General features: G+C 33.7%; 1 protein-coding gene across 3 annotated transcripts in view; it reads right to left on the bottom strand.

The window, feature by feature from the left end:
* The window catches only part of USP32 (ubiquitin specific peptidase 32), a 242,267-nt gene that overhangs the window by 102,428 nt on the left and 126,250 nt on the right, over positions 1 to 13,589 (bottom strand). For all 3 annotated transcript variants that reach the window (XM_051994086.1, XM_051994085.1, XM_051994084.1), the window contains exon 6: positions 2,675 to 2,806. In XM_051994086.1, coding sequence (XP_051850046.1) covers positions 2,675 to 2,806 — 132 coding nt within the window. The remainder of the gene's footprint in view (positions 1 to 2,674; positions 2,807 to 13,589) is intronic.

The following is a 13,589-nucleotide window of genomic DNA, read 5'->3' on the forward strand; positions in this document are numbered from 1 at the left end:
CAGAGAGATGTATGCTTGCTAATAGACTTTACACTGTCACTGAGGATCTCTTCTGAATATTATCCTAAACAGAAGAAAGAATCTCTATACATGGCAAGATCCTCCAAATGTTCCTGTTTGTGGATAGCATTGTGTTAACTGCATGAAGTCTCAGGCTTCTACAGAACTCCAAAATGGAATCCTAGCAATAATTCACAAAGAGAACAAACAACAAACTAGTGGAAGAACATACTATCATTCTCAGATTGTGATATGCTATTGGATGGACAGTACAATTGAGTTATTCTGTCACAATAGTTATTTTTGCACAGGGATTGAAAACAGGAAATGAATGGCCCATTAACTTAAAATGTAGAAAGGAAATGAGTGAATTGGTCAGAGAATTATGTTTCACCTTCAATGATTCTAAACTATTCTTTTACATAATAACGCAACTTCATTATGCCACCTGAGAGAATTTCTAATGATATGATATGCTAAATATCAAAAATCAGTATAATCGCAAATGACTTAAAATAATAGACAACTCAAAGTATATGAATGGATTAGGATGAAGCATAATTACTATATTATAAGGACTTATGAAGAATATCACTAAACAAATGAACCACTGTAAGAAAAGATTGCTATTCTTATAGTGAGAGATTTAATAGATAGAGAGAGATGCAATAATACTCATTAAATGTTAAAAGTCCTAGAGGGAGGCCTTTATCATATAAGGTGGATCCTCTGTGGAATATTTATAGGATAACAAAAAGGAAACACAAAAAACAAGAAGGCAAGGAGAGGATAGGATTGCAATAAGTGAATATCTGCATTGATTAGATCAGAGATATATGGAAGCATCAAGAAACTATTATAAAAGAATTAAAGACTGAACTTTCTAAGAATCCAAAAAAAAGGTTTTTTTCAAGCATTTGGAAGAAAGACATTCTACAAATAGAAGAAATAACAAAGAATATTGTAAGTTATTTATACCTTTACAAAGCATTTAAAAATTTGTTGTTGTTGAGGCAATTGGGGTTAAATGACTTGCCCAGGTAAGTGTCTGAGGCTGCATTTGAACTGAGGTCCTCTTGACTTCAGGCCTAGTGCTCTATCAACTCTGCCATTTAGCTGCCCTTCTTAAAGCTAACCTACCAGACTTGAAATAAGTAGAAATAAATTTCAAAATTTATGACTCAGATTAGTTAGTATTTCTCATTTTAAGACACTAAATGTATAATTTATATTCACTTGTTCACTCTATTACAAAGATAATAATACTATTTATTGATATGTTAATATCTCAATAGTAAATACTAATACTGTGGAACATTTTGAGAATAAAATCACGTAAATGACAGTCATAGATTTGGAGCTTGATGGTTGGCTTTTAGTCCTCAAATAGATTTAGCATATCAATATTCTTCATGAGGTACAATGATTTGGAATGACTAATTTGGGTGGTCTCTCTCACATCTACTGAAATATACTTTTTTTCTATTTGAATGAGATAATCAGTAGAGTATCCCCCCCTTTAAAAAAAAATTGGCTATGAGAAGAAACAGAATGAATAAGAATTAAAGAATTTATAGTGTTAAATCAGTTTAGCTAGTTTGTTTAGATATGAGGTATAATTGTTTATTCTTTTGGAGATAAAGTAAAATACTATTGTCGAGTACCAGCTGTGAGGCAGTGAAACATGATTAAACCAACATAGTCAAAAGACCTGGTTCACATTCTAGATTTGATTTTTACTAGCTTTCTAGACTAGGTAAAGTCACGTCATCTCTATGAGTCTTATTTATAAAATAAAGAAACTGAACTAGATACTAAGATCCCTTAGAACTCAAGCATTCTAAAAATTCTTGTTTCACGTTACTGGATTACAAGAGAGCAAAATTTGTGGGAAGGGACCTGAATCATCAGATCACAGAACTGGAAAGGATCTCAATGGTAAGCTTAACCAAAACTCTTATATGAAGCATAAATGCCCTTTACAATATCCCCAGTGTTCACTGAGCCTCTCTCTACTAAACAACTGTAATGTCACTACTAATCAGGCAATTCATTCCATGTTTGGATATCTGTATTCATCAGAAGTACTTCCTTTTACTTACTTCTACATTTTTCTCCACATAGCTTCTACTCACTGGGCCTTGTTTTACGCTCCAAAATTCAAGCAAAATGAGCCTAATTTCTTTTGTATATGGAAAAACTTAAATATCTGAAGACAGAGAAAATGTTCTACACAAATCTTATATTCTCTAGACTAAACATCTTCAATCAATGTTTCAAGAGATAATGATGATAGGGCATAATTTTCAATCCTTTTCACTGTCCTTTCTAAAATGTTTCACCAAGAATTTAACACAATATTCCAGATGTGGTCAGATCAAGGTAAAAACCACAATGAAACTAGCATTTCCATGAGATAGTAAAACAATATTATTCTGGTAAATTTTTGATAAAACATTCAAATACTCTTTGTAAACTTAGGGTGGTGAGGGATAGAAGAGAAAATTACACTTTAAAGGATTTCACACATTAACAGATCTCAGAATTACAAAGTATTTAAATAAAAAACATGCTAAGAGCATCATGAATGAAGACTGATCTAGGGAATGGGGGTGGGTTGGGAAGAGAAAAATTCAACAAATGGACATTTACAGGCAATGAGAATGGCTCCTACCTTCACTCAGAGATGGATGAATGGGTGGCGAAACCAAAGGGCCAAATGTCTCTAAATCAAAACGGCCAGTCCGGGATTGAGCCTTCAGCAGCCAATAGCGTTTCTCAAGATCAATGATGTCTGATTCTTCCACTGACAGAGGCAAATCAAACAAAAAAGTAAACCAGCTAGGTCTGGTGGCCTGGACAGTCATTTTATTTTGGCAACAAGTTCAAATTAAACATTCTGTTTTCTAACTGTGCTGCTAAAATCAGGTACCTGTATGACTTCAAATTAAATAGGAACAACAACAACAAAAAAAATCCCATTGGGAGGAAAAATCAAATTCATTATTTTTAAAATGTGAAAAAAAGTGATTTGAGATGACTAACAAAGAAAATAGGCTTAAAAAATAAATAATATAATTGTTAGCATGAGCTATTTACATAGTCTAAAATTTTTTAAATTGCCTAAAAGATGCAAGAATACAAAAATAATATGATAAGTATATCTCTCCTTTTATAAATTATTTGGCATTTAAATTTCAAAATTAGTAAAATATGTATAATCTTTTAAAAGTTAGAACAAAAAGGTAGGGAAACAAAGGAAATATCTTTTAAATAAATATAGCTTGAAATGACAATAGTTCCCTTGTTTATCAGTGAATACAGGAGAATAGTCATAAATCAGATTTAGTTATAGTTACATTTTGAAATTAATTTCCTTATCATTGATAAAAAGAAAAAAACTACAAATGCATCTGGGGTCAAACCAAAAATGTATTAACCCAGTAGCTATTATATGCTAAGAAATATGTTAGGTATAGAAAACCCTGGTGATGCCTACCTTCCAGGAGTTTATAATTTAGTAAGGCAAAATGAATACATGTATGACAGTTAAAGAATATAGCATAGGATAAAATTAAAATGACAAATTGTGTGATACAGACTACAAATATTATTGGAGTTCAGAAGAACTGAAAATCAAGACACAAAGCATTTATTAAGTGCTTACTATTGGTCAAAGTATAAAGTTCAAACAATAAAAATAAAAGCAAGCAGGATACAACAGATTCTACCCTTAAAGAGTTTACAATTTAAGGGAGAAGACAACACATACAAAGAAGGTGCATATGTACCTGCATGCTTATTAAATGGTGGCTAGAAAATGATGTGGGAGATTTTTTCCAGGTAAAATTAAGTGAAAGCTTAGCTACAAGATTCTGACATCTCAGGGGCAAAGTACAAAGATTCAAATGATGGACAAAGGGGAAATAAGGACAGTAAGAAACATGGTTTTAAAATGATGGCCAAGAGTAGCAAAAACTCCATTGAAAAAAACTAGGAATTAAATTATGCCTTTTAAAAGATAGTTAAAAAAGTTAACAATAACATCAAGTGATGATAACCATATAAATACAGCTGAGAATGAACATGAAATATTTGTAGGAAGTATGCAGAAAGAAAAGATACAAAGTGGTTAACATTTTAATAAGGCAAGATAAACACACTGAAAACTTGAAAGCAACTTGAAAAACAAGGGAAGGGTTTGAACATTGTAATAGTCAATAAGAATCTTGTGATAAAAGGGTTTCAAAAGAGATCAATCTAGTATTAAGTGACTGGCTAGTCAAAAAATTATCACAGTAATCCAAGTGATAGACCTGAACTAAATTATAGCAACGGGAAGCTAAACAAGGAGGATACAGTATATGACACAAAGGAAATTGCTAGCAATGATGAAACTGGTTATTAATTGTCCATGGAGAAATAAAGAAAAGGAATTTACTTTTCTATTGCTTCCTTCAAGTTTTTTATCTAAGATCTTTTCAATCTCTTTCTTTCTGGTGTCTCCCCTGATTCAAATAATATCCTCACAGTTCTCTTCTTACTTCTAAATACTTTGTTTCTTGCTTGCTGCTCATTCTCTTTCTAACTCAACATGTATGATTCCCAAAATTTTGTTCTTTTTTTCCTTCTCTCTAAATTTTCTCCCCAACCTTGGCTATATAATTCATATGAAAAATCTATTAGTTCAACTCCCCTCTCTATACAAGCGAGGAAAATGATAGTTCTCCAAGGACATAAAGATAGTTGAGAAGATCCATGGCTTTAACTCAGTTCCTCTAACTCCAAATATGATATAATATATGAGGATACTTAGAAGGAGTCTATATAGTCAGAGGACTTGCATGAGTCAATAACGTTGGGATGATCTTCCCCCACATCAAAAACAATAACGGGATAAGAAAGAGAAATGCATTGGGAAAAGTGGGAAGGAAAAAGCAGAATGGTAAAATTTTCTCATAAAAGAGACACAAAAAAGGGAGAGAAGGATAGGATGGGGAGTGAGCAATGTTTGAATCTCAATGAAATAGATTCAAAGAAGGAAAAATATACGTACTCAGTTGGAGACAGAAATCTATCTTAGCCAACATAGAAATAGAAGGGATAATAGATATGGAGGTATGAAACTGTAAAAATAAGAGTAGATTAACAGATTTTTGAGGAGGGACAGGAAATAAAAGAAAAAGATAAACAAAAGAAAATAAGATGAAAAACACATTAACCATATCTGTGAATATGAACAGGATGAATTTACTCATAAAACAGAAGTGGAGAGCAAAATGGATTAGAAACTAGAATTCAAGTTTACTGTTTACTGTTTACAAAAAACACATTTGAAACAGAAAGACACACACAGTCAAAATAAAGAACTGTAATACAATCTAATATGATTCAGTTAAAGTAAAAATAAAAAGGCAGGGATATCAATCAAAGCAAACATAAAAACAGACAATTAAAAGTGATCAAGAGAAAAACTACATTTTGCTAAAAAGTACTAATGAATACAAAAAAAAATTTACAATAAATTTCTCTGATAAAGTTCTCCATTCTCAAATATATATATATAATCAACTTAGTCAAACTGATAAAAATAAGACTCAATCCGCAACTGATAAATAGTCAAAGGACATGAACACAGAGTTTTCAGAAGAAATCAAAGCTATTTTCAACCAAATGTTCTAATTCACTATTAATTAGAGAAAAGCAAGTTAAATCAGATATAAGGTACCATCTTTCATCTGTCAGAAATGACAAATGCTGAAAAGAATGAGGGAAAATAGGTACATCAATAAACTGTTGGTAATGAACTAGTTGAACCATTTGAGAATAATTTTGGACCTTTGCCCAAAGGGCTATAAAAAGAGTGCATATTCTTAGATCCAGGTTAATGAGAGATGAAGAAAAATTAAAAGGACCTAAACATACAAAAATATTTATAGCACCTCTTTTTGTAATGACAAAGAATTAGAATTGAGGTGATATTCATCAACAGGGAACAGATAAGGGGAGCAGTTATGAAAAAATATAGCATGACCAATGTGAATGGATGCAAAATGAAATAAAAAGTACTGGGAGATCATTGTGCGCAGTAACAATAATGTTGTAATAATGATCAACTGTGAAAGGTTTAGCTACTCTATTAATGCATCAATTCAAGACAATTCCAAAGGACTCATGGTGAAAAATGCTAACTACATTTCCAAAGAGAAAACTGAGGAACTCTGGTTACAATTTGAATTTTCTATTTTCCTTTTAGTGATACAAATAATATGGAAATATATTTTAGATGATTTCACATGTATAATTATAATTTTGCTTACCTTCTCAGTGGGTGAGGAAGGGAGAGAGTTTGGAATTGAAAATTTTAAAGAAAAGAATACTTTAAAAAATAAGTAAGTCATAAATTTATTGGGGGAGAAGGGACAACTGTTGCTTCTGTAAGGAAAATGTCATATTGGGAGTTCTCTACAGAAATGAAATCATAGCTTATGACCAAAACTGCAAATAATAAAAATTTGAAATAAAGAATAGATTATATAAGAAGAGGGAGATTGGTTAAGAAGAAAAATTAGGAAACTATTATTTCCCAGGTGGAAGATATGAGGAATGTGAACTCAGGTGGTGGCAATGGGAAACTGGGTATTTTGATAGGGGAAGATAATGGTTTGCTGAGGTGGAATTAACAGAGCTTTTTACATGTCTATGAGGTAAAGAAATGTGAATATTAATGGCATATGTAAGAAACAAGGGATCAGGCGTTCTTAACCTTTTTTGTGCCATGGGTCCATTTGGCAATCTAGTGGAAAAGCCTCTGGTCCTTTTCCCTAGAATATTTTTCAATAACTGAAGAGAATGTTAAATTTCAGTTAGACATCAGTGAACATAAAGATGTGGTTTTTCCTTCAACTAATTCACAGGTACCAAGAAATCTATCAATGGACCTCTGAGCAAGAATTTCTGTTTAAGACTATTGGTGAAAATATCTGCCAGGAAAACCTGTTTTGGCTTTCCTAACTGTATTCTAGCTCTTTTCACAGATGATATTGGTTGCTACTGTTGCACTGTATTGATCTTTGTGTAAATCATATTTAAGAGAGGCTGTGCAAAGTCATCAGTCACATTCTTTCCTCCAATCATCAAAGTGCAGTGTTAAGACAAAAGCCAGCTTACCACCATCAGAGCAGATCTAAAAGTTTTATTGATTTATTTTGTTAAAATGCTTTTAGGAAAGAAAAAAAAACTGTTTAAAATAATTTTTATTTTTGTAAAAAAAAAACAGACTAGGATTATGCTTTCTCAAATACTAAAACTTAACTAAGTTTTCAAAGAAAATTAAAATAATCTATAAAAACCAACAACTTCTTCTATGTAGTTTAAGTGTATATGTGTATATCTACACATAAACAAAATTTCACAAGCTAGTAAAAAAATACAAACCAACCCTGTTCTGGTCTTTTACTTTTTAATTTCTTCTGTGCAATAAAAAGTTTAGTAATGTTTCTTTTTTTCTGTCACTAGTAATTGACTTGCCATTTGCTCCTTATACTCTTCTTGTAGACATCTCCTACTTTTAAGAAATGTTATAGTCTAACAAACATAAATCAACACAACGGACCTATATGAGAACATATATCTTACTGGGTATCTCAAGAATATTACCCTTCTGTGAAAAGGTAGAGGGCGGAGGTGGCTGGAAGAGTAGTAAATAGAACACTAGACCTAGAATTAGACATTAACTAGCATGTATCCCTGGCCCAGCCACTTAATCCCTGTGTCTCTTAGACTCCTTACCAGGAAAATGGTGATAATAACAGTCCCTATACTGACATGGTTATTGTGAGAATAAAGTGAGAAAATATTTATAAACAGCTTAGTACTGTGTTTGTAACAGTAATGTTAATCAAAAACAGTATCACAAGTCCATGAGACATTGCATGACAACTAGATTTATATGAAAAATGAACATGCATGTGGAATTCCAAGCCAGGGCAAAGAGTTCACAATCCAAATAAATGTTTACCTATTTATGAAATTGGGACAAAGTTAAGAAGAAACCCAGAAATCTCAATCTAAATAGGAGTGGGAAGGGAGGAGAAATCATGAACAATCAAGGCAGCAAAAACAGTATTCTCTTCCTTTAGGAACAACTAAACTATGAAGATATAACAGTTTGCTTATCTAACAGGGTCCCAGCTGCATAAGCAGTTTTCTAGTCTAGTGTGAACTAAATGGAACATAAATGGACTCATATACATAGATGTAAGCATACACATACATAAATAAATATCTATAGACATATACACATATATACAACCATGTAATACAAATATGTAAGACCATGTACTATGCATACTTCCATTTGTCATCTCTTTGGAAGCGAATAGCAACTTTATTTATATATACGCCACAATAGTATTCCAGCTCAAATCACATTCTATCTGAGAGACAGTCTTTCTTCAATTTCCTGCATTCCTAATCTTTTTCTGGTTATAGAGGTTTTACTTATAGAAAAAAATTTTAACTGAAAATAACCAAATTATCTATTTCATACTACAACAGTGCTCCCATCTTATAATTTAAGATCTGATACTGCTGAATTTCCTTCTGTGAAGTCTTGTGTGAAAGATGTGAAATCTTCTCTCCCTGATTTCTCCATAAGGTTTTTTTTTTTTTACTTTGAGATGCATTTAACAATAAATATTGTTTCAATTATTTAAATCTGCTCTATTTGTATTAAAGGTGTATTATAAAAGGGTGTTCCAAATCACTATTGATCAGAGAAATGCAAATTAAGACAACTCTGAGATACTACTACACACTTATCAGATTGGCTAAGATGACAGGAAAAAAATAATGATGAATGTTGGAGGGGATATGGGAAAACTGGGACATTGATGCATTGTTGGTGGAGTTGTGAACGAATCCAACCATTTTGGAGAGCAATTTGGAGTTATGCCCCAAGAATTACCAAATTGTGCATACCCTTTGATCCAACAGTGTTATTACTGGGCTTATATCCCAAAGAGATACTAAAGAAGGGAAAGGGACCTGTATGTGCCAAAATGTTTGTGGCAGCCTTTTTTGTAGTGGCTAGAAAATGGAAATTGAATGGATGCCCATCAATTGGAGAATGGTTAAGTAAATTGTGGTGGTATATGAATATTATAGAATGTTATTGTTCTATAAGAAATGACCTTACATGAACTGATGCTGAGTGAAATGAATATGGACTACTTGCATTTTTGTTTTTCTTCCCAGGTTATTTTTACCTTCTGAATCCAATTCTTCCCATGCGACAAGAGAACTATACAGTTCTGCACACATAAATTGTATCTAGGATATACTATAACATATTTAACATGTATAAGACTGCCTGCCATCTAGGGGAAGAGGTGGAAGGAGGGAAGGTAAAAGTCGGAACAGAAGTGAGTGCAAGGGATAATGTTGTAAAAAATTATCCATGCATATGTTCTGTCAATAAAAAGTTATAATAAAAAAAATAAAGTGAAAAAAAAAGTGTATTATTTTGGGGCAGCTAGTTGGTGCAGTAGATAGAGCACCAGCCCCCAAATCAGGAGGACCTGAATTAAAATCTGGCCTCAGACATCTAAAACATCCTAGCTGTGTGACCCTGGGCAAGTCACTTGACCCCAATTGCCTCAGCAAAAAAAAAAAAAAAAAGTATATCATACTTATGTAGTTTCTGTGTTTTGGCAGGTATACTTGATATTTTCTGGTGTCAAGTTGTTTTAAATGGTTTAAAATAACATTGAATAATGACATTATTCATTCATATAGAACAATAATATTCTATAATATTCATATACCACCACAATTTACTTAATCATTCTCCAACTGATGGGCATCCATTCAATTTCCAGTTTCTAGCCACTACAAAAAAGGCTGCCACAAACATTTTAGCACATACAGGTCCATTTCCCTTCTTTAGTATCTCTTTGGGATATAAACCCAGTAATAACACTGTTGGATCAAAGGGTATGCACAATTTGGTAATTACTGAGTAATAATGACACAATTACTTGTGTATTTTCCATCTTCCTATTTTTCTTCATTATCTTTCTCATCCTACTTAGCCTATCTCTCCTCACTCCTAATTTACTTCTACTCACATTACCTTGCCCTTAAGGCCCTACTCCCTAACCTATCCAGCTGTATAAGAGTCCCTCCCTTATCCTCTTCCCACATCCCCTTACCCTCATATTTCTTTCTGAAATAAGAAATTTTATTCCCTTCTAGATGTAAGTTACTCCCTTTTTAAGGCATTCCCAAAGAGAAAGTTTCCAGCACTATGTGACCTCCCCCACCATTTACTTCTTTTGAATCAATTTTTACTTTCATGCCTCATTTGTATGAGATAAATACTTCTTTTTCTCTCCATAACCAGTTCCTCCCCCCTCCCCCGCCTCCCACCGGGGCAATTGAGGTTAAGTGACTTGTCCAGGGTCACACAGCTAGAAAGTGTTAAGTATCTGAGGCCAAATTTGCACTTAGATCCTCCTGAGTTCAGGGCTAGTGCTCTCTCCACTGCACCACATAGCTCAAGGCCCAAGTCTTTCTTCCAAACTATTCAAAGAGTGATGAGTCATAAGAATACTGATAACATTTTCACATATAAATAAACAATTTGATCTTATTGAGTCCCTTATAATATAAATCTTTAATATTTCTCAAAAATCTTATATATTGAACTTTCCATTAAGGTCCAGGGTTTTTGTCATAAAAATTTGAAAATGTTTGAGCCCATTAAATATCTTTTTTTCCCCACTCAGGATTAAACTTAACTTTACTGAGTAAATTACCTTCTTACTCTTATTGTACTTCAACATAGCAACTGGTAAATCTTATGTAATCCTTATTGTAGCTCTATGATATTTTAATATTTTTCCCTTGTTGCTTTAAATATTTTTTCCTTTCCCTGGGAGTTTTGAAACTTGTTATGATATTCCTATAAGTTTTCCTCCTGAAATCTTTCTCAGGTAGTAATCACAGATTTTTTTGTTTTGTTTTTCTTTTCTGCTCTGTCTTGTTCTAGAACTTCAAGGAACTTTTTCTTGATAATTTCTTATAATACTGTATCAAAATTCTTTCTTTTTTTCTTTCTTTCTTTCTTTCTTTCTTTTTTTTTTTTTTTGGTAATTTTCAAGTAGTCTAATTTTATATTATTTCTCCTCATTCTGTAATCCAGATTAATTGTTTTTCTCAGGAAATGTTTTATATTCTCTTCTATTTTTTTTTCAATCTTTTGATTTTGTTTGTTTCTTGGTGTTAATGGAAAGTTCAATATATAAGATTTTTGAGAAATATTAAAGCTTCACTTTGTCCAATTCTAGTTTTCAAGGAATTATTGTGTTGTATTTTTTTTTTTTTTTTTGGCTAAGGTAACTGGGGTTAAGTGACTTGCCCAGGGTAACACAGGAAGTATTAAGTGTCTTAAGGTCACATTTGAACTCGGGTCCCCCTGACTTCAGGGCTGATACTCTATCCACTGGGGATTATTTTCTTCCTTAAATTTTTGACTCCTTATTTCGTTAGTTGTCTTAATTTTCTTGATTTTTTTTGAATTGCTCTTTTTTTTTCCTAATTTTTTGGCCAATCTCTCTTATTTAACTTTTAAAGTCCTTTTTGAGTTCTTACAAGAACTCTTGTTCTTGGAACCATTTGATGTTTCTCGATGAAAAATGAATGGCTTTTTTAGCTCCACTATCTTCCTCTAAATATAAACCCAGATCAGTTTTATTTTTATTCCATTTTTATCAGCTATTAATATAATCAAGTTCCAATCTTGAGGGACAGGGAATGGTGCCCCACTCCTAAGCCAGGGCTACCACACAATCCTACAAATGATCTTACTCTCTTCACTTCATCTGGTAGGTATAAACTACGGCTGTCCTCTCTTCTTAAGAGCTGAAAGCAGGAACTCTACTCTCCCACAAGTATCTACAAACAACAGGGTCCCGACCCTTCTAATACTGATGAGGTTTAGATTTATGGAACCAAAATGAAATTAGGGTTTCTGGTGGTCAGGGAGTTAAATGATAGGATCTAGTGGCAGGATCGGGGTTCAGGGAGCCAAATGGAGAGGTTTGGCTCCCCTGCACCCCCTTGGGATTCAGCACAAGGGTAGGGAGTTTTGGGGACTCCCTTCTGGCAGCACAGAAGTTCTCTGTAAAGGAATTTACTGACCAGAAAACCTAGGTTGATAAAAGAGGTTTATAATGGGGATTGGAAGCATAAGGTCTGGTTAGGGAAATAGGTGAGGATAAAGAGAGGATGGCACTGGAAAAGAATATTATTCCAGCGGGCAGATCTATGGAAAATGTTGTTTTGCACTGATCTCAGTGGGCAGAAAGTGATGATAGCTAAGTAAACCACCGAGGTCCATCTTCAAAGACCTTAGTTGATGGAAGCTCATTATATTGCTTGTCTTGGTGGGGGTTGGGAAACCTGAGCAGATCATCAGACTGGGGGACTGGGACAACCAGAGCAGATTAGAACCCGTTGGGGCTGGGAGAGCCCAAGTTGGCTCAGATCCAATGGGGGCTGGGACAAGCCTGGATCTCCTATTGGAATTCAAGGAGTGCTTTTGACCAGGATTTGTGAATCAAAGGCCCTGGCTTCCTGGACTGCTATACCTCCGCCAGGAGGGGCTGGGAATCTGAAAGGAATCATAGATCAATCTGAAAGGAATCACAAATCAATAGGAAATACAGTTTCTTAAAGGGACCACAACCAGCTTCACTACTTCACCAGATATGTGTGATCTCCTTCCTCAGAGCAGTGCTAGCTAAGAATGTATCTCAGCCATGGGGTACCGGGGGTTTCTGAATCTTCTATTCTGCCTTTATAACTTCAAGAGAGGAGTCCCAGAAGCAGTGGTTGCCAACTAGCCCAACTGCCCTCAGGGCTTTTGACTGATTGTTGTGGATTCCACTGAGACAGCCTAGAGATGGCTCTACACTCTCAGGTGAAGGGCTGAGTCTTTTCTGGGGTTTTGTCAAGTTGTCTTTTGGAGTACAACTGCTTTACCCCAACTGCTCTTTATTTTACTGCCATATAGTCACTCTCAGCAAAGTTCTCTCTCTTTTATTATTTTTTGTGAAGGAAATTTAGCGAGCCAAAAGTTTCTGACCCACTCCACCATCTTTCCAGATTTCTTTTGATAATTTAGAATGATAATTCTTAAATTATCTATACTTGATCTGTTTCTGAAGTCAGTTTATTACAAATAAGAATAAGTATTTTTCATCTACGATTACGTCCAATTCTTTTAGTTCACAACAACAATGCACCATATTTTCAGCAATGCAACTAGAATTTGGCCTGTTTTTTGGCTAATCATAATCAAATCCAATCCAGTCACAAGATCCAAAGTGCAGAAACAGCTTGCTAATGCCACACAGATTACTGTCAAAAATGTTATGCAGAAAATCCAAACATTTTCCTCTAAACAAAGGGTTTTTTAAAACTACTTTTACATAAAACAGTGCTCAAAATCAATGGCCTATATCACAGTTTCAAATATTTGACTGAGTGACACTTGAAACTAAGAGGATAATGAAGTAAGGATA

The sequence above is a fragment of the Antechinus flavipes genome, chromosome 4, assembly GCF_016432865.1.
Source record: "Antechinus flavipes isolate AdamAnt ecotype Samford, QLD, Australia chromosome 4, AdamAnt_v2, whole genome shotgun sequence".
In the NCBI taxonomy this organism is placed as follows: Eukaryota; Metazoa; Chordata; class Mammalia; order Dasyuromorphia; family Dasyuridae; genus Antechinus; species Antechinus flavipes.